Source organism: Talpa occidentalis, unplaced genomic scaffold, assembly GCF_014898055.3.
Source record: "Talpa occidentalis isolate TD23 unplaced genomic scaffold, MPIMG_talOcc4v2.1, whole genome shotgun sequence".
NCBI lineage: Eukaryota > Metazoa > Chordata > Mammalia > Eulipotyphla > Talpidae > Talpa > Talpa occidentalis.
In genome coordinates, this window is record NW_026555331.1 from 96,703,610 (window position 1) to 96,725,498 (window position 21,889).

Consider the following 21,889-nt stretch of genomic DNA (forward strand, 5'->3'; position numbering starts at 1 on the left):
TCTTCCTTCCATTCTTTTCTAAGGACCTGCAAAATTTCCATTTCTCAAACTTAAATATTACTCTTCTTATCTTAGTGCCTCTGTAGGAGGCATAGACTATTCCTACCACCAAGTTTGCACACCTTATCAATGCTCTACAAACTTCCCTTCTTTCCCCAAACATTCATTTGGCAATTCCCACTTACACTTTAGAGTTCATCTAAGATGTCAATTCCACATGCAACTTCACTGATACTCACCCTCTGCCTTATTCCTTCAAACTAGGTTTGATTCTCCATTTATATTTCTTACACCATCAATTTTTTACTTTGTATAGCATTTGCAATCTGTAGTTAAATGATTCAACTGCTATATAAATTCAACTGCTGAGATAAAAATCTGAGGAAGTCAGAGACATGTCTATTTAATTCTACTGTGTTCATTTTGATCACAGTGGCATCCCCAGTGTCTAAATAAAAACTCAATGCATACTAATTTATTGAATCCTCCTCCAGGTCACAGCATTAACAGGTAGTTGGAAAATGGCAACATGCGGTAAATAAAACAGGTGCTTATTTCTTAAAGTTCTGAAGAACACATACTAAATAGCTCTTTTTGCCTCTCCAAGTCCTAAGTTTATTTAATGCCAATGCCTAAAACAGGCAAGAAGGTCCAAAAATATGGACTACGATTGAGACTGCTTCATTGACTTATCAATTCTCAGCAGTCTGCAGCTCATGATCAGTAACAATGACAACAAAACCACCGAACACCAAAATCAATTAAGTATTTTTTTATGATTTATTTATTTATTTTATACAAGAACCAGGGCACAGGCCAGATGCGCAGGAGGGTGAGAGGATTCACCAGAGACAGAGTGGGGAACAGAACAGGCAGATGACAAAATACACTGCTGAGGGGAGCAGCGGGCACGACAGGAGAGGTCTGCCGTGCCATGTGGCACCCTCGCCAGCCGGCAGGGATCGAACTGGTGCTGCAGAGGCCGCAAACAGCTTCACAGTGCAGCGCTCAACCGCCTGCACCACCAGGGGAGGCCCCAATTAAGTATTTCTGTAAAGAAATACTGGACTGGAATATATGCCCATTACTCAAGTAAAAGAGTAGTCATTTCATTAGTTGTGAAATTCAGGAAGTCACATCACTTCCCAAGGTTTTTTCTCTCTAAGGACATTTATAGCTTTAAGAGTCTGCGATATACACACAATACATGGAAAACTGACAGATGGTAAGTATATCAACATAACTGATCAACAAGATGTAATATATACACACAATGGAATGCTGCTTAGCAATCAAAAAAGATAAACTCGTCATTTGCACTAACATGGATAGAGCTGGAAGGGATTAGGCTAAGCAAAATAAGCCAGGAAGAGAAAATAAATAAATACCACTTATATGGTGTCACATATATAGAATATAGAAAAACCAAGCAAAGGGTCAAAGACATATTTTAAAACCAGCCTTTGAAAGGTGAACTGATCTGTAGCTTTCAGAGGGGGAAGGAAGGGAGTGAGAATGAGAGGATGGAGGGAAAGAGTGGGGGTAGAGTATAATAGTAGAGGGCTGTGGATGCTTTGGTGGTGGGAGTACTACAGTGACTACACCTGTAAGGGGAAATCCTGTACTGTCAAAACACTAACAAGGTTGTAAAACCATAGTGTACTTCAATAACAATAAATAAATAATAATAATTGATCAGAAGAGGGCACTGTGAATATGCTTAATTCTACCTTAAAACATATAAATCTTACAGTGTAGACCTAAGACCTTTTCTTTGACTCAGGTTTTGCTAAGTAATATTAATGTGGACTTTGTCTTGAATAACCCGTTTCCATAATGCAAAAGATATAGTTTCTAGTTTATTAAAATGGCACTATTAAAGACATGTAAAAAAATGTGAATGTAGAGCTAAGACTTTTTGTATGTATTTTACAGTTGTATTTTGCACACCTAATCCAACTATAATACATTTAGTATAGCTTTGAATAAAATTCCAAAGCAAGCAATTTAGTTTTCAGAGAAATGTAAACTCTCATATTTCAAAACTTGCCATACTCATTTTATTCTACCTATGTAGGGGCAGATTAAATTATCTGATTAGAAATTATAGCTGGGATATATACGCTCAGAGACAAATAAAGGTTTTTTTTTTTTAACACACTTGATTACCTTTACTCTCTAAGTCACACATGTTGAGCTTATACCATAGATCAATTTTATCAGAACTTCTGGGGGTAGGGCCCAGGCATCACACAATTGATTTCTGATAAGCTTCAAACTCAAAAGGTGGGAAAAGAGTGGTCAAAAGTACTAGCAAGTGATCTATTAGCCTAGTTTTAATGCTAGAGGTATGAGTCAATGTCTTTCACAGGGAATGGAGAATACTAACAAAAGATGAGTTGAGAGTTTCCGCTACAATTGGTACCATTCCAAAAACAGCTTAATTTGTTGAAGATAACCACACACAGAAATACAGTTTAACTGATATGCTATTATTTATAAAGGATTAATTTTAAAAGCTACACTAAGAGCAAGTCTTGATGAATGTAGTGTTCAAATGGAGGAAAGAAAGAAGAATGATATTCTATTATATGTAAATGATATCATGTAGTCTTGCCTGACTAGAGGTGGAGATAACTGTTTGACATTAAAGAAGATCTTAACATTGTTGGTAGAATACTTTCCTGAAAAAGGACCTTTATGTAAAATGACTGAAGTAAAAATAGATTTCTACCAGAGAAAGAATTCTGAATTTTACGTTTCTGATGCCACTATATTTTTCCACAGAAATGACTAAAATAATAAGCATGGCAGCGCATATTTTCTAGTTTGTTTATAAATATATAAAAGCCTCTTAAAAGTATATTTATCAGTGATAATTATATAAGAACCAAGCACATATGCTTATCAAATCAAAATGTCATTTTTTTTAAAATATTTTTTTTATTTATACAAGAACTGGGATACAGGCCAGAGGAGCGGGAGGGTGAGGGAACTCACCAGAGACAAAGCGAGATCAGGGAAGCGGGGAGCAGATCAGGCAGACAACCAAAAACACTGCTGAGGGGAACAGTGTGAGAGACAGGAGAGGTATGCTGTGCCATGTGGGTATCTCCCTGACCGGCTGGGAATCGAACCTGTGCTGCAGAGGCTGTAGACAGTCTCACAGTGCTGTGCTCAACCTACTGCGCCACCCAGGAGGACCCAAAATGTCGTTTATTAAGAAATACTTCAAGAAATGTTTCATGCACATAAACTCATTTGCTCCACACAACTCCAAGTTTGTAGTAAGTACTACTATATATTATTGCTTTACAAACATGTTAAGTAATTTTCTTTTAAGTGCACTGTAATTTAATGGTATAGGTAGAATTATAATATAGATCTTCCTGGACTTCTGGTCATAACATCTTACTTGAAGAAGGAATTAGAATATGTTATGAAGTATTCATCCCCTTAAATCCTAGCCTAATTTGCGCCCAAATTCTGCAGACAATTCAACAAAAATCTAGGAAGATTTACTTCTCCAAACTGTTACTGGGGATAGATACTATGTTAATTAACATCAGGAGTTATATCATTACAAAAGTATTCTCTCACATGTAATGTCATTCAATCCTAATAACAACCTATAAGTAGATATAGATTACCCCCAAACTCAAAGAACTTACATGTTTTGCCCACTAAAGGTCCCAGAGCTTAATAACTAATACAGCTAAAGTTCAATGCTAGGACTTCAGACTCTCCTATATATTTTTCTTCACATTATGTTTCAAAATTCACATTTCATTTTACTCTGACATGCTATACTTATTTCCCCAAAGTGACATATAAATATGAACAGTGGATTTCAGTGATTTTTAAATCCTTCTGGTTTCATTTTCATAGGCCCTTTAAAAAATGAAATCTATGGAGACACTCAAGTAGAAGGGAAAAGTTTTGCATACATCTATAGGCCTTTATGGGACCCTGGTTAAGTTCCCTATACAAGAGTCACTGTGGAAAACAGTATGGTAGATTTCTAAAAAAAATTGAAAATTGTACTACCATATGATCCAGTAATCCCACTTTTGTGTATTTAGCTAAAGCAAATGAAAACTCTTATTCAAAAAGATGTAAGCACCCCCATGCTCACTGCAGCACTATTCACAATAGCTAGGCTATGGAAACAACCCAAGCGCTCAGTGACAGATTAATGAATAATGAAGAATGTGGTGTGTGTATATATATATATAATATACACACACACACACACACACACACACACACACATATAATGTATATATGGAATACTAATCAGCCACCAAAAATGATGAAAACTTGTCATTTACAACAACAGGGGTGGACCCTGAGTGGATTAGGCTAAGTAATATAAGTCAGAAAAAGAAAGACAAATACCACATATTTCACTTGCTTGTGTAATAGAAAAAAATAAAGCAAATGAACAAACAAAACAAAAGCAAACACTTAGACTCTGGCAACAGAAAGGTGGTTACCAGAGGGGAAGGTCAGTGGAAGAAATGGGTAGGCAAGTCTAGTAAGTTGGTTGTATATGGTGAATGGATATTTGGTGGTGGACATAGTGTGATATATATAATAGCTGAGGAAAGAAAACATACACCAAAAACCTCTATAAGGCTATAAATTAACACAGCCCCAATAAAAAAAGTCAAAATTGCAAACTCATACAAACATGAAATTCTTTAAAAAATAAATAACTTCTGGAAGATGAAATTGGAAATGCCACCCACCGCAAAATCAAGTCATTTTTAAATGCAAGGATATACACTAAAACAATTTTGTTGTATGAGCAGAAATATATTAAGTGGATTTGTAAAGTGAGGATTTTAGGATATCTCAGAAGAAGAGTTTCCTAAAGCAATTTTTAATACTTATATTCTGAAAATAAACTGAGTATTCTCCACAGATTTATCTTCCCTTGGTTTCTTTGCTCTCTAGGAGGATGTGCCAAAAGTAAGAGAGCTTACACTGAAACTAATTTTCATAGCACTCAAATAAGAGTATTTGGTTAAATGTGAGGGGAGGAGGAGCATTATCAGTAAGCAGGGTGAAAGGCTTTGAAAGTCACATGACTGGATCAAGGACGAAACTGGCATACAAACTGAGGAACAGTGCTTAATCACAATAAACATCCTGTAAAAGTGAAGGTTAAATTTTAGTGACTAACTTATAGGTTCTTAGGCTCTACCTCAGAGATAATCAAAAGTTATCTCACCATATTATATAGTGTTCTACTTACCTTTTAATCACAATTTTCTCCACCCATTAAACAGCTATTTTCCTATTGATACAAACAATGTATTCACATTTTTCTGCACAAATACAATGCTATGACCTTACCTAGTAGCAAACTGAATGAGTGCATTTTGAAGAGTCTGCCTAATTTCAAGGAGAAAAGATTCATCATCACTTAGTGTATAATACCAATACTGGACATAATCCCTCAAGGAAAACTGGATAACCTACAACAGAAATATTTAACAACAAAAAAATACAAGTTTTTAAAATTTAAAAAGAAAAACTGTCAAATGAAAACAAGGATTATTTGCCAAAATACATTTACTTTTCAAATACTTAATGGCAGTGGTAAGTAACTGACTTCATTATGAGAGAATCAATGCTAAGAGCCATTTCAAAATCTTTAATAATTACATTACACCAAATTATTAATTTTCCCAATTTTTAAAAACTAGTTATCAATGGCCAAACTTCACCCAAATTCAAGTAAACATGGAGTTCACAGGAAAAAACAACAACAAACTTTTAGTGCTTTATATAATGAAGAGGTTTAATGAGAACTGAAATAATGAGAACTAAAATAATGGACCCTAATCTCAAAAAGGAACCATTATTCCAAGATGCTATTATCAGTTTTACTGGTGTTAAATTACAAAAATGACAATTCACTTAATACTAATACCTTTGATATTGCCAATAGTATCAAATGAATATATTTAAGTTAGGCAATAAGTAGCAAATTATACAACTTAATATATAATATTTTGCAAATCAGATAAAATAAATGTTAAGAATTTTAAAGTACATACTTACAACCCTTATATAATCAAACTAACATCAATATAAAACATTCAGATGGAGAATAATCTTTTAAATCTAATTTTTTAGTATTTTTGGCTCAAACCAGTTATTTCCCATTTTAAAAAGTTATAACGCTAGTAGAAAAAATATCTGATTGGTGCCAAACCTGATCAGCTAAAGAGTAACACTTTAACTACAAAATTACTAGAAACATAAAATATGTCAATAAACTGAATGCAAATTCAATCAAAAGGTTTAAATAGTAAGTAAATATCTTATTACTACTGAGTTCATAAATAAGTGAAGACAGAATCCAAGGATAGAGTTATAATGAATTTCCAGCAAATTAAATAGCAGAAAGTATTTCTTAATATCTTCAAAAGAAATATACCTAGAACACAAGATATGGAATTCAAATACCACATACTGAAACTCACTTGCTGAAGAGGTTCATCAATTATATTGGCACCCGTCAATCTTCTATCTATCTTTATTGTTCTGGCTTCCCTTTTCATTTCTTCCAAGCACTTAAAGGAAAAACATACTTTATTGCATAGTTTCTTGACTTAAAATCTCTAAAATCATTTTACCTTCCTGTCATTACTTTCAAGTCAAAAACTAACCTTATTTCTTGAGACTCTAGTGTAAAACAAATATCATTACTCTAGTTAACAAAATGAGACATGGGGGACAGGGAGCAGAGATTATTATCTTCAAAATTTTAATAAAAGTAACAAACATTGTAGAAAATGAGAAAACTGGAAATATACAGATATATTATTTCCATGATTCAATGAAATTTTAAACCATAAATCAGTGTTTTAGGTTAGTCTAATTAATCATTAATTGTCTTTATGAAACACTTCTCCTTAATCCCTCCCCAGGTCAAAGCTGTATACCATTTGTCAAATTAATATATTTGTACTGATTCTATGTAGGGATGGTATTAAGCAACCAAAGGAAAAAAAAAGTCTAATTTCTCTGTAGTCCTCAAAAGATCAGTGGCCTAGAAATAGGGTGAAAAGTAATAAAACACTTCTCAAAAATACAAACTAAAACCCAAATATGAACACATATATATATTTATATATATAGTGTGTGTAAATGTGTGTATGTGCATAAATTACTTGCTTCAGGCTATAACATGCAATCTCTAAGATTTTTTCCATAAAATGCATTTATAAAATCATTTTAGAACTAGAAAGCCAAAATTACTATTTTGTACACCACTTACTATAAAATAAGATTGTAAATTCTTAATCAGCCAACTATGATTTATTACTGTGTAGTCTCTTAATTCTTAAAATATTTCCCATTCTCTGTATCTACCACTCAAATGAGTGGAAACTATGGATGGGTAAGAAATAATTTACTAAAAAGTTCATTTTTTTCAGCAAAATTTGTGAACAAGCTCAAAGAATATGTAACTGGAGCCCTCAAGGAAAACAGAAATAAAATCTTAGAGATTTTAAAAGTTGTAAGTGAAAGGAAAAAAAAGTATCAATATGAACTACTAAGATAGGGTGAATTTTTTATTTCAGTAATTAAAAAAATACTGTATATTATTTTCTGTGCATCTTCTACGTCTTATTATTTTCTGTGCATCTTCTACAACTTTAAAGTTAAGTTCTTGGTATCAACACCAGACCATCTGTATCTCTTCATATAATATCAAAACATCCCAACCCCACAAAAGAACTGCAGGTAATGCAAATCTGAAGTCTGCTTATATACTCAATTACAATTTTGTTCATAGAGTATGATATTAGAAAAAAATAAAAGAAAAAAGCAACATTCAAGATAATATAAAATAACATAAATTATTAAAATCAGATACTTTTTTACAATGAAAGTATCTTTTTTAATTTGTTTATTTATTTTCTTTCATCGTTGTCAATTTTTAGACATAACTGATTTCTCCCCTCAGGTGTAGTCCCTATGGTTCTCCTATGTAACCTAATTGCAAGTGAGTAATGACAAAATATTTTTAGAGTGAGTTAGGAAAAACAGTGTCCATTTCTTCTCCTCTTGTTAATATACAATTGATTTCACTCAAAGCAGTATACTTGACATCCTCACAAATCATACACATGACACTTTATTAAGACAAGAAAGACCCCCAAATTTCTACTTTTTTTCAAATTTTCACCATCTAACATGACAGTTTTAAAGATGATCTTTTAAAATGCATTTTGTAAGTGTGATTGGAATATGTCCTATAAATTTACAGTGAACATTAGTGAATTGTAGGAAATCTGTCAAGCCATATACAGATAATCACATTATTATAACTGCAAAGAAACAGACTTTGAGGTTGCACATTCCTTCACCCTATTTACCTTAGAAATCCCAGTTGATGTTGGAGGAAGAAATGAGTGTTCACACTGCTCTAGATACCTCTCTGAGTTTGTTTTTCCAAACAGGAGAGTAACCACAAAACCCCTAAAAAAGTATTTAATAGAATCAAAAACAAAATTTTACTATCATTTAGCACAAATATTACCAGCCAAATTTTTCAGATTTAATAGATGGTTTGTCATTCAATGGAAAGTCAATATGTGACTTGTGTAATGCAAGATATTGACAGACAATGTTATATTCTTTTTTTTTAATTTTTAAATTTTTTTTTACATTGTTGTTCATTATTTAAACAATATTTGCTTCCCCCCACCCACCCTCAGGTATAGTCCCCATAGAGTTTCCTTCACCAATGCACCAGTGCACCATCACCTCAGTCCTATATTCTTAGGTTTACAACAACTATAAACATTTTGTGCATTTATACAATGCCTTTCAAAGATTTAATCAAATATATTTCATAATGAACCTCAGGCAATGTTTTCAAACTTGAGAAAAAACAGCCTTTATTAAATAAATGGTAGCTAAATAACCAATTATAAAGACAAATGATATCTAAATCTGTATCTTAATCACACAATTCTATCGTTTCAGTGACATGAGATAATAATTTGGTGCTATCAATACAAAATAAACAAATTCTCTACAGAAAAAAATAATTCATTATTTAAAAACAAAAAAAACCCTGGAATTTAAATAAATATATCCCCCAAAGATTATTTTTTAAAAAAATAGAGAGATAAGGTAAGATAAATTCTGGTTTAGGACAGCTTTACTCTAAGTATTATCTAAATTATCAACACTTCCTATATTTAAAATGTACCAAATGACATCAGGTAATTCATAATATAACAAAACTTGGAATTTCAGATCCTACCACGTGACTGTCAATTATTATCTAGACTTTTTATTGCCCCTCCCATATCCCCCATTATCCCACCTTATCTAAAGATTTTTAGAGAGCTTTACACATATCCACAAAATATTTTTCTGAAATTATTTCTTGATAAATTAACAGAATTAAAAAGGGATCAACAAAGGTTCTTGTGACTTTTAAATGAAAAGATTACCAACCTTCTCCCTTTCCCAAATTTTATATGAAATAATTTAAGGAAAATCGTTCACCATCTTTCCACTTCCAAGAATTCCCAGGGCATCTACCTTTGTCTATAAAGCTACAACTTCCTTCCTTTCTGAAGTACTGGAAAGTATTCTGAAATCCTTTTCCTTTACTTTTGCTAAGAACTTATTATATTAGTGAAATAAAAGAAATCTATCATTTTACAAGAAATACCTCAGAATAATCTCCCTTACACTGGATAAATGTAGCCACAACTCTGTGGGGAAGGGCTCTAACCAAGCGGGTATTCATTCACGCTCTGACCTTAAATATGTGACTCAACAGTCTAATTAGGAAGCCCAAATAACTACAGATCTATACAGTCTCTGATCAGCTTTATAATCAATAAAAATATTCTGAACTTAGTTATATGATTCCTATCGCTCATGTCTCAATTATTTCACTGTGCAGTATCCTATCTAAGCAATTATCATGAAAATACCAACTCTAACAGAAAATATCTTTTGACGAATAGTCCTTGAGAGAGCTGCTCTGTTTAATTAATTCTCACTTGTTCAACAATAAGTGAATATATTCAATATAAAACAGCTACCCATGATTTTCAAAACCTATGCTGAAAGAGGTGATATAAGTGGTAGATATATTCAGAAGTCACACCATTAGTGTTTTACACAGTCTCTTGGGTCACAATTTATATATATTATTCAATTCAGTTAAGTAATTTAAATCTATAGGTTTAAACAACTCCTCCAAATGTTGAAGGTCTCAAAAGACGTTTAAAAGGACTCAGAGGATATTCATTGCAAACATAATTACATAAATGTATTGTTTATATACATACACACACATGTTAACAAAAAAATACTCATTTCAGCTAGGTTACCTTTGTTAGAGTACGTAAATAACAAGTACTTCACTTGTTTATACATTTTCTTACATATAATTCATGTCTGATACCAAATGGTTTGCACCAGAAACAACACTAAATCATGACAGAAAATATTCTTTCAAAAATATAGCAATTCAAGGTAAATACTTGTATGTACACCAAGTAACCATGAAGGGAAAACTGCAAAATTGTGTGTGTTGAATTTTCTTAACTAAAACGACAGCATTCACTAAGGGGAATAATTAACCTTATTGTCTAAAGCCTAATTAACAAGAGTATCTTCTACAATGTAAAAGTAGAATTTAACATGTTTGTCATCTTAAATAATAGATAGTATATGAGGAAAATTCTACCTTAAAGGAGGACTACACCAAATTAAAAATGTCATACTATTACAAAAAATTTTCTATCACTAGTTCTATCTAGTTCTATCATTAGAACTGAAATTCTAGTTTTGAAGAGTACTTACTACCCATATTTCTGGCACAAATTATAACTCTCACCACTTTCATTTCCATGAGTATCTAATTTTACTTTTTTAAACTCACTACTCAAAAACAATTTACAAAAACAGCATTCATAAATAAATCATTCTTCCATTTCTCATGGCCATTTGTCTCAATTTTGAACAAAACAACATGACACAGGAATTGTAAAATAATCACGATGTGTACTTACCCACCCACAAAGCAGAGGATATAAAATGCCAAATATAATATCACAAAGGGTCCAAAGGTTATTAGAGAAAGGACAATGACAAGGCTTCCCCATCCCCATATGGACAGACTGGTCTGAAATAAAGCAAAATAATAATAATAATAATAATAATAATAATAATAATAGAAACTTTAATAAATAACATCATATGAATTAAAGAACCAACAAAACTTTTACCCTTAACTTTTCAATTTTCCCTCTTAAAAATTTACAGTATTGTTTCAGTAACCTAAAATAATTGCATCTGAAAATATTAAATATACTCTTGGAAATTTACTGCAAGAAATAGCATATAAAATCTATAGTCAGAAATATTTACAGAATATCAGAAATGACTAAAATCTAGTGACTGTAATATACACAAGAAAAACTGCTAAATGATATGCTGGCATGAAAATATATTTATTTTAAGAATGTGTATATGTATAAATGGCAAGGCACATACAAAGGTTGAAGCATACTACACACTTGCATTTATTTAGAATATTTGATTTTAAAACTAAGTTCCAATTTATCATATAAAGACAATGTAAAATTTTTATATTTCAAGGTAAGAAATCCACATCTCACTAAAAATTGTTACTTTTCTTTCACTCAAATTGTTTGCAGAATTTATAAAATTACTGTAGCAAAAATTCCACCTTCTAGATGCCAAAATTTACCATAAAATCAAGAAAGCAAATCTAAACATTTTCCATTCTTAAAAATAAACCCAAAACACCCGATTTTTGTTTGAAATTGTATTGTATTAACCAATAAGAAAACATTCATTTTTATAATGACAAAGTAGATTTTAGCAATTGAAATCATCATGAATAAATAAATGCATTCAACAAATCTCCACATCCATTCGTCCCACACTATGAGGTATACAAAGGAAGCATTTGCCCCACTCCTGCCATCAAGAGCACACAGAAGACAGTCTTATGAGAATAAAAGACATTAAACTAAAAGAGAGAAATAGAAAGCATTATAAGATGCTAAGCTTAACAAAATCAATGACCAGAAAACTATGGAAAAGACAGTAAGTGCTATGAATTATGAGAGAAAGGCCAGTTTTATTCATCCGTTCACCTATCATCGACTGTTTCCTATGTGCTGTAGGTGCAAGGTACTGAGTGAGGATTCCACAAGGAATAAAACATACCCTCATAAGTCCACACTCTAGTAGATGAGAATACATACATACATACCTTCATAAATTTCACATGCAGAAACAAGACAAATCAGACATAGTTTTATCAGATGGGGACTAATGTTATGGAGAAAAATCAAGCAACTGTATCGGTTGGCCTAAGAAGGTTTCAATGATTAGAGGTCACATGAGCAGAAATTTTGGGTAAGATTTATTAAAGGAGAACTTATAGTGGCAACTTTCTATGGCAAACAGTATTTTTCCATGTAGTCATATCTTATTGTATATATTATCAGTAAAGTCTTTTTCATTTTTTCTCTACAGAGCTGGTACAACTTTTGTTCATTTTTATTTTTATTATCCCTTTTTCTCATCCTGGCCACTATCATTTTTTAAACAAGAGGACAAATACCTGGTGTAGCTTCCATTCTGCTCACATGACCTGCTCTCTGAATCAGATGTGAATGCCATTTCACTGACAAAAGTGGTCTCCTCTGACTGCTTTTAAGAGCTAAAAATAGGCCATGGCGATTCAGAATAAAGTACTGAGCAGGTCAGTCCCTCTCACTATAATTCTGCTGAACATCTAGTACCTGATCCACAATACAATACTGCCAGATGCCCAACTGTGGGAAATAGATGCTATCTTACAAGATTTAGTCAGAAACTTATTCCTGAAAAGTTATCGTAAATTCTCAGGAAAGTTGGAAAAAACAGACTACGACCTAGATACTTTATTCAGTCTACCTTCTCCAGTGAGATTTAATCTAATATTGGCAATACTACTCATCCTTTACAGATTTATGCTTACTAGTCAGTTTTTCAAAGTTAAACACTTATTGTTAAGGCTAAATTCAGAGGTTTTAAAAATGAAAAAACTAATGGATATTAATAAAGTACGACTTCTGAGAGTAAAAGAAAGGAAGGAAGGAGAAATGGTGAAAGGGGCATATGGAATGGTGGTAGGGAAAAAATTAAAAAGGGCATGATGATGATGAGGAGGAGGAGGATGATGATGATAGATTAAAACAGCTTACAAAAAGCATTAATGAACAGTTCTCATCAATAAGATAAAGTTAGGGTGTGTACACTGAAACATTAAAATAGTGAATTGTCCAAAAAGTTTTATATTATTCATAGTGTCCCTATAAATATAATTCACTGATAATATAGTCTTATTATTTAGTGAGATTAAGAAAAACATTTGACCTAATACCACTAAAAAAATCTTAAATTTTTATTTCCTGAGATGATAAAGAACAATAAAATTTAGAAAAAATGTTTACTACTTGGTGAATCTCAAAAATTTGTCATCTAACAAGTGCCTGAAGTTAAAAGTTACAAGAGGGCCTCCCTGGTGGCGCAAGGAGTTAAAGTCTATCAAGCTATCACCAGTCACTGTGGCAAGAGTTTGATCCCTGACTAGGGAGCTAATCCACATATGGCACAACAGACCTCTCCTGTCTCACCTGCTGCTCCCCTCAGCAGCGTATATCAGTAGACCTGCCTGTTCTGCTCCTAACCCTGTCTCAGGTAAATCCTCTCACCTCCCGCATCTATGGCCTACACCCCAGTTCTTATATGCAAAAACAAAATAAAATAAATCTTAAAAAAAAAGTTTCAAGGAAATAATTATAAAATCAAAAGCAAGTACATTCTTTTACCTAAATATTAATCAGCTTAATATGGCTCCTAAGAAATTATTAAGAAAAACATTTGCAATGAATGTGATAAATTCCTCTATGGGTATAAATAATTTTTATTATTAATCAGTTTATCTATGTATACCCTTTAAAAATAATGAAAAGAATTTCAGTTTCAAAGAATATCAGTTTATTAGCATGCCAGATACCTAATGTAATGCTTTGACCTTGAAAACAGGGACACACCGAGCCATCAAAAATGATCCCTGCTTGCACAGTGCCAAATAATCAAGAAATGACAATGCAAAGGATTACATATACTTCCTAACAATAAAAAGCAAATAGAAAAATTTATCTCATAGTAGTTTCTACCTATTCATTTGATCCTTATCACAGACTTTTGTAATAAGAAAGGTAGCATAATAGATTATTAATAAGAACACAATCAAAAACTACAGATTCTACTTGCCATTAACTTTCTGTATAACATCCACAAATTTAGTAAACCTCCATTTGATTTAGAATTCCTACGAGGGCAATAAAGTGCTGAGTCACAAGATGATCTTTCAAGTCCAGCTGTAGCAGATTACTTAAGTAATTTTGTTAATCATTATTGTTTTTTCTTAATCTCACAGCTAACTGGATGCAATGTAGAGTAAATGAAAATAACTATTTTCATCACATGAAGAACAGAGATTGTCAGGGTGCCACAGAATGAATTGTGGCTTCTGGCATGAGTCTCACGGTGTATCAACCACTCCTAAGAGTTATATTCATTCACTGGGTTTATCTGTTCAGATATATGGCACTGGGCAGACACACAGACAGTGCTGAGAATCTTAAAGTTAATATTACTTCAGGGCCAGCTTGAGTCACATAAATTATATATATGTATGAGTTTAACAACAATAATACTCATAAGAAGAGTGTCTTTGTTGCAACCATAAATTGTTTTCCTCCCACTTTTTTTCATCTATGCTCAGCTGGAAGTTCCTCTAAGGAACTTCAATAGAATGTGCTCTTAACATGGGACCTTTTTTTCATTCAATATTATATAATTATTTAACCAAGTCTGGCTAAAAGAAGCTGTTTGCTAACTATGGAATTAATTTACTTAAGAAATGAAAGAGGGGAGTGAATGAAAAAAAAAAGGAAGGAGGAGAGAAAAGAGGAGGAAATGTGAAGGGCAAGAAAAGGCCTTCAAGGAAAAGCGAAATAGAAAGGATTCTAATTGAGAAGTGCTCCTCCCCTACCTTAAGGCTTGAGGCAGAGCTATAGGCTCCTACCAGCAGAACCCACAGAAAGTCCCACACTCAAAATAAATCACCCAAGAACTTAGTCCTGTCTCAACATACCCATACCCTGATCAAGACCATTATTCCTTTTCATGGAAGCAGACAGAGAGGCAGTCACACAGGGATCATCAGTCCATGTGGTGAAACAACTGGTCCCAAACCCATCTTTTCATGCTTCATGAACAAAGGAATATAGATCCTCTTCCACTCACCATTGTTTAAGGTATCTAGTATATCCTCATAAGCAGGAGCAAAGACTAGTGGTACAGTGCAAGTTTTCAATCTAGCTGTTGAACCAGGTGAGAAAGTGGGTCTGTTTAAAGGATAGACACTGCAAAGAATTACTTGTATCTCTGAGCTAGTTAACTGCTCAGCAGACAAAGATAAGGATATCTATTTAGTTTTTCCTCCCTCTTCCAACTGGTGGTGCCCACAATAAATAGGTGATACCCACGCATACAAATCACCCTCTATGTATTTTCAATTCTTTGTAACAGAAAACACTCCCTCACAACAGCAGTTTACTACAACTTCTGCACATTTTCCTGAATATATAATGTACATTATGCAACAACTTGACATATCCTTTATTTCTTCCATCTTGCTCCCCAGCCCCAAATGCTTTATGCTTCCTAACATCCTGAAAAAGAAAATACAAGAAAACAAAAAGAGCTACTTTGAATTTAGTGTGTTTTTTTTTTAACTAGATCCTATCAAATACAAAATACCCACGCACAATTTGAAATAGTAGCAGGTATATTCATAATTCAGTAAATCTTCATACAATGTTAACAATAGGTTCTTGCAAACTATGACTTCAAGCAAAATATCAGGTGACCCTTGAACAACATCAAGTAATGGGGACTGACCCCCCCACACATAATCACAAATCAGAGAATAACTTTTGATGCTCCCAAAACTTAACGAGTAACAGTCTGCTGTTGACCAGAAGCCTCATCAATAACATAAATGGTTGATTAACACATATCTTGTGTATTACATATTTTCAGTTTACAATTTTGTAATTTAAAAAAAAAAAACTTGAGAGAAGTACAATTACAGAGCTGTACTGTATTCACCAGTACTGTAAGTTCACACAGTCTGTTTACAACAAAACTCCATGTACTTCAAGCCCATGTTGTTCAAGGGCCAAGTGTATAATGCAACCAATTTTGCCATAAGCAAACTGATGTAGAGTTAAGATACTATGGCCCACTTGTAGTCACAAAATTAACACTAAACTTCTAAATAAAGACTCAAACACTTCTAATAGTAAACAATAATCTGCATGCATTCATTCCTTTTCTACCTACCTATTAAAATCACAGCTCAGGGTCATGGGGTAGCTGGAGTCAAACCTACCTTGGCAGCTCATAGCACAAGAACTTCCTTCCAACACAGTACACTCATAGGGTTATCCACCTCACTTAGACTGGGACCAGTTAGACACAATACTAAGCATAGCGTACATCTTTGGTACCAGGAGAAAACCCACGCAGATGTAGTTAGAAAGTGTAAATCCTACAGACAGTGGCTCTCGCCAGAAATCAGTATCTTTTCTCATCAGTGTTATAACAGTGTTGAGCAAAATAATGTTATTAAATAAGGTATTTGCTGTATGTGTTTGTTTATTCAGGATACAAACTAAATTATGCTGCAGACCTGCCCTCACCCCATAACACACACACTCACAGCCCATACACTGAAAATCACTGAATTAGGGTCTAGAAGCAACTACAGTTTGAAAAACAAAAGACTGTATTTACTGAATACTTTCCTTTATACAGGAAGAATAATAAAAGTATTTAAAATGTAGATTGGGAAGCACAGCAAAAAACGGCTCTGAAAGACTTCCAGCCTCAAATTGCAAAACTACTTTACCAAGGTTCCTGAATTTCTGATAAAAAGTCTAGCAGATACACAAAGTTGAAACAAATTAACCAAAAGAGCTTCTTAGAAACTATGTTTTTCTAGCTATACATACTGGTTTGTGTCTTAATACTAACTTTCAATAAATAGTAAAGATTTTTTTTTTAAAGCTTTTAGTCTTCATCAAAAAGGAAATAGATTTTTCCTTAGAAATGTTTCCATTGTACAGCTAAAGGTCTACTTTTAATTTTGGGTGTAACAAAACATATAAAAACGAAAAGTATTCCCTTAACAATAATTGATCAACACAAAAATTTTAAAGCTACCAAAAAATAAGACAATTGCATTTCTAATTATGTGAGCTAATAGAATCCATCAAGGTATCAAAAAAATGCCCATTTTGAAAAAATTATACTTTTCTTATCAGCATATTTGCACTGATTACTTTTTAATTTCAATTACATATTAATAAAGAAAAGTATGTAATCACACATTTGCTTTTTTTTTAATATAAGAATATATGGAAAACTATTTTAAATGGTCTATAAGGAATGAAGAAAACGGGATAGAAGGAAAAGGTAAGAATTAGACATCTCCAAACATACCCTGTACTGTAGACCTAATTTTGTAATGGCATAATTATTTTAAATATTAAAAAGAGCTTAAGAAGCATATTCTAAAAATCAAAAACAAAGTGAAATGAGTCTTATCATATTAAACTAACAACGTGGAGTAACCACTCCAAGAAAGTACTTTTAAGTGATTTTACAACACAGTAATTTCTCTGTTGGTGGTACATACCCCAAGAAGAAAACAAAACAAAAACTACACAAAAAATCTTAAATCCTTTCAGTAAAATACAGTGTTGACAGCTGTACCAAAATGAACCAGGGCAAGTGCAGGAATAACCTAATTCTAACTAAGTCAACTAAGTCTAAAGCAGGAAGGAGTTTAAGATGGGCCTGGAACACCCTGCCACACCAGAAAGCTACCAAATACTACTGGGGTATGTGTCAAAAGGATTCAGGAGACATCTGATGCAGCTTCAACTGGATGAAGATAGAATAAGAAAGAATAATGGCAATGGACTAAGCACTTCAAAATATCTGAGTTCATAAAATGATAAAAAATATTTAACTCCAATGATCACCTTTGAAGGATGCTAACAAAGCAACTTTTTAAAATAAAATGTAGGCCTATTTCAGGGTAATCAGAGAGTTGATGAAAATTCAGTATACCTTCAAAGAACTATACTATATAGTAAGAAGAAATGACTATCATAATATTGAAATCTTTAATATATTAAATGTCTAGCAATCAAAAGTGAGAAAAGGAGACAATGAGCCAGACATTATATGCCACTGGAAAGAATAATATATACCACTGTCTGTGAAAGAGTTTTGCTAAGGGCGGGAGGGGGGGGGTGGGGAAGGAATCAAATCAGAATCTCATTTAGGAAATGCGGAAAACTGAGAAAATGTGACACTATAAATACCATGGAGATGACACTAAGTGAAGTTTAGACTGTGGAAACACTAGAGGGGAAAAGACCCAGTTTCTTTAACAAATGAAGAGCAAGGGAAAGAGAGGGAAGAGAGAATTAAGGGAGCGGAAGGAGGAGGAAGGGTTGGCAGAATCTGTGAAATGAAACTGCAATACAGAATGGTTATTCAACTTGATTTTCACAGAAATACAGTGGGGGAAAAAAGTAAAAGGGGGAGAAGAATGAGGAAGGAAAGGAGGAAAAGAAACAGAGTAATTCAAAACATTTTCTGGATACTTAATGACATTAACAAGTATTGCTTATTTTTTAGCTGGTGTAATGGTAATATGGTTATATTTAAAAAAAAGAATTCCTTGTTTTAGAGATGAATAATGAAGTATTTACAGATGAAATCATATACTTGGCATAAGCTTCAAAATAATCTTGAAAGTAGAGAGTGCAGCAAAGCGTGAAGAAGGACACAGGCAAAATATAACTGGCCGTGATTTGATAAATAGCTAAGCTGAACGTTAGGATAGAGAGTTCATTATACTAAACTTACCAGTTTTTAGGTTTGAAATTTTTCATTAAAAAAAGTTTCAAACAGACAATAATTACAACATTCCTTTATACATACTCTTGCATTTCTTAAGTAACCACCATAGGAAAAAATTGTCTACAAACATGCAACATGTTTACAGTCTAGAAAATTAACATGGACTAAGTTCTCTATTGTGACTTGGTAGCAGAGCAATACACACTTGACTATTCAATTCAGAAAAAAGATACTTTTACAATGGTGTATAATAATGAGTTTTAACATCTTAATTTGTGTGTGTGTGGGTGTGTGTACATTTTATATAAGAATTATCTGGGGGAGTTTTATACTGATTCTATAACAATTAGGTAGTTATGTACTGGGCCTTAATTATACAATGATGAGTCAGACAGTTTCTGTTTTCAACATCTAACAAAGATGTAAACTGCACATGTAATGCTAACATGGATGTGGAAAGTGGCATAAAGAGAGTCAACAATAAACTGCATGAATGCTGACTATAGCAGTGAGGCTACCAAAGGAGGAAGAAGGGCTGAGAGAGCCCAGAACAAAATGGGAAGGGAGCACAATACACTGTGGTGGTGAACTATGGCAGTTTGCTGGTGGGTGTGGTGTGAAAACAACACCTGAAAGGGGAGATCAGTTCATACACTTCTAAAATACAAGCAACATTGTAAACCAATGTTACCCCAATATTTTTTTTTTTAAAAGACTACCTATAAAGTGTTTGGAAATACGGAAGGGATAATGCCTCCTGAGCTTAATAAAGAATACTGAAACTCCCTTTAAACTGTCTTCAAAAGGTAGTATTGCAGGTACACAACAAAACAAAACAAAAACAGACAGACAATTATAAATCAGAGACATCCTGCAGGGAAAGAGGAGGGAGAGGGATCAGAGGGAGGGAGAGGGAGGGAGGAGAACAGGAGACTGTGGTGTTGGTGCACTGGTGCATTGGTGAAGGAAATTCTATAGGGACTACACCTGAGGTGGGGGAGGGAGGGATAAAAGCAAACACTGTTTAAAAATGAACAATGAGGGGGCGGAGCAACATGGCGGCGAGGAGACGCTGCCAGTAAGATCTCCCATTAAAAAAAGTTAATAGGGAGGAAAAGCGGCAGGTCCCAGTGAGAACTGGGACACGGAAGATAAACGGGTGACTCCAGCAAACTACCCGAAGAAGAAAGTGGCCATAAAAGAGGACTAGAAGGGAGGGAAGCGCAGAACCCTGCTCCCCTCCCCCGCCCACAGAGGCGGCACTCTCCTACCAGCAGAGAGGAGGGAAAAAACAAACCAAAACGGCCCACAAGAACAAACTATGCATCAAGCTGGACTGTAAGTGGAAAGGAACTATTGCAGCCACCACACCCCGTGAACGGGAGCTGAGGCGAACCCTGCAGGATCCGCCACCGCGGCGCTGCGGTGAGCAAACGGCTCCGGGCACCATTAGAGAAGAACAAAGACCCCGGGAGACACGCACACAGCCCGGGCTGCCAGTAAGCTTGTGCGGAAAGCGGCTCACTCAGCGCGCTTGAAAAGCAAGTGCAGACCGGGATCCAGCTGCCCAGGTCCCCGCACCTGCGACCTAGGCTTGCGGGGAGAAGACCTAGGCTTGCAGGGAGACGCGTGGAGGTCCTCACTGAGGTGAAGGTCCCTCCCTGAGTAAGCAGGAACCAGGCACCCAGGCACAGGAGCGGTGCAAAAGGCGCCATTCCCGCGCCACTGAACTGGGCTACAGCCCGCATCCTGGAACTGAGGGCTTTGAACTGAGACCCAGGGCACGAAAATTTGGGGCGTGGGTTCTCCACGACGGTGGGGCACAAGGCAGACACAGCACCCCAAAGCTGTTGAGGTTTACCCTACCATTCCCGCTCTGTTCCCTGTCCCACAGGGTGGGGGGGGGGCGAAAAACAGCCCCCCAAGGACAATAGGAGAGATCTCCGGCGCCACCTAGCGACCAGGAAAAAAAAAGTCACTAACACCCCATAAAACAGGAAATTTCTTAAGACTGCTTGAAAAGGGCAGAAGGCTTCTGGAGGACCCAGTGGCTAGCCGGGAAGTTATTCCACGCCAGGCCCCTTCCGACCAGCAGTCTGAGCCCACAGAGGGAGCAGGCACCCACGTCCGGGCAGACCAGGTGCGCAGAAGAGTGTGCCTGAAACCGGAGGCGCAGGGACTGCATCCCGCTTTGCTATTTGAGAACAGGGACATTTCTTCAGTAAAAACTGCCTAAAACCAGCAGAAAGCTCCCCCAGAAGACAGAGATGGCTCCTGGAAGAGCCAGAGGGGAGCGGAGAAGTTCACCCAAGATGTCAGTCAGTCCGAGCAACACAGTGTCCCAACGCATACGACAAATTAGAAAACAGACAGTAGGGAGTAGAAGAACCACACGCAACCTAACAACTCCTCAGGAAAGAAGCACACCACAAAAAGAAAACCACTCCCCAGATTGCAACGACAGCAACTTGGAAGAACTTCTGAGCCTTCCAGAAAGAGAATTTAAAATTGCCATGGTTAAAAAAGTGATAGATCAGAAGAATGAAATTGAGTCCCTAAAGAGGGAAGTAAAAGAAATGCAGGAGATCAAAGAATTAATGGAGGAACTAAAGAACTCCGGGAAAAGCAAGGAAAGCAGAATAGATGAAATGGAAGAACGAATAAGTTCTCTTGAAGACACAGAAATAAAAAGAACCAAAACAGAAAAGGAAAGAGAAGTACGAAGGAAAAAGAATGAAGAAAGACTTCGGGAACTATCTGACTCCATGAGGAAAGGAAATATAAGAGTTATAGGAATTCCAGA

The 21,889-nt window shown here is 34.8% G+C and overlaps 1 protein-coding gene across 5 annotated transcripts in view; it reads right to left on the minus strand.

Moving 5' to 3' along the window:
- The window catches only part of SNX13 (sorting nexin 13), a 109,716-nt gene that overhangs the window by 54,910 nt on the left and 32,917 nt on the right, over positions 1-21,889 (minus strand). For 4 of the 5 annotated variants that reach the window (XM_037508562.2, XM_037508553.2, XM_054692407.1 and 1 more), the window contains 4 exons: positions 11,067-11,179; positions 8,400-8,502; positions 6,498-6,587; positions 5,362-5,483 (listed from right to left, as the gene is read on the minus strand). In XM_037508562.2, coding sequence (XP_037364459.1) covers positions 5,362-5,483; positions 6,498-6,587; positions 8,400-8,502; positions 11,067-11,179 — 428 coding nt within the window. Of the gene's footprint in view, positions 1-2,617; positions 2,685-5,361; positions 5,484-6,497; positions 6,588-8,399; positions 8,503-11,066; positions 11,180-21,889 lie in introns of those variants that run through there. The other variant, XM_037508571.2, reaches the window with a different exon arrangement.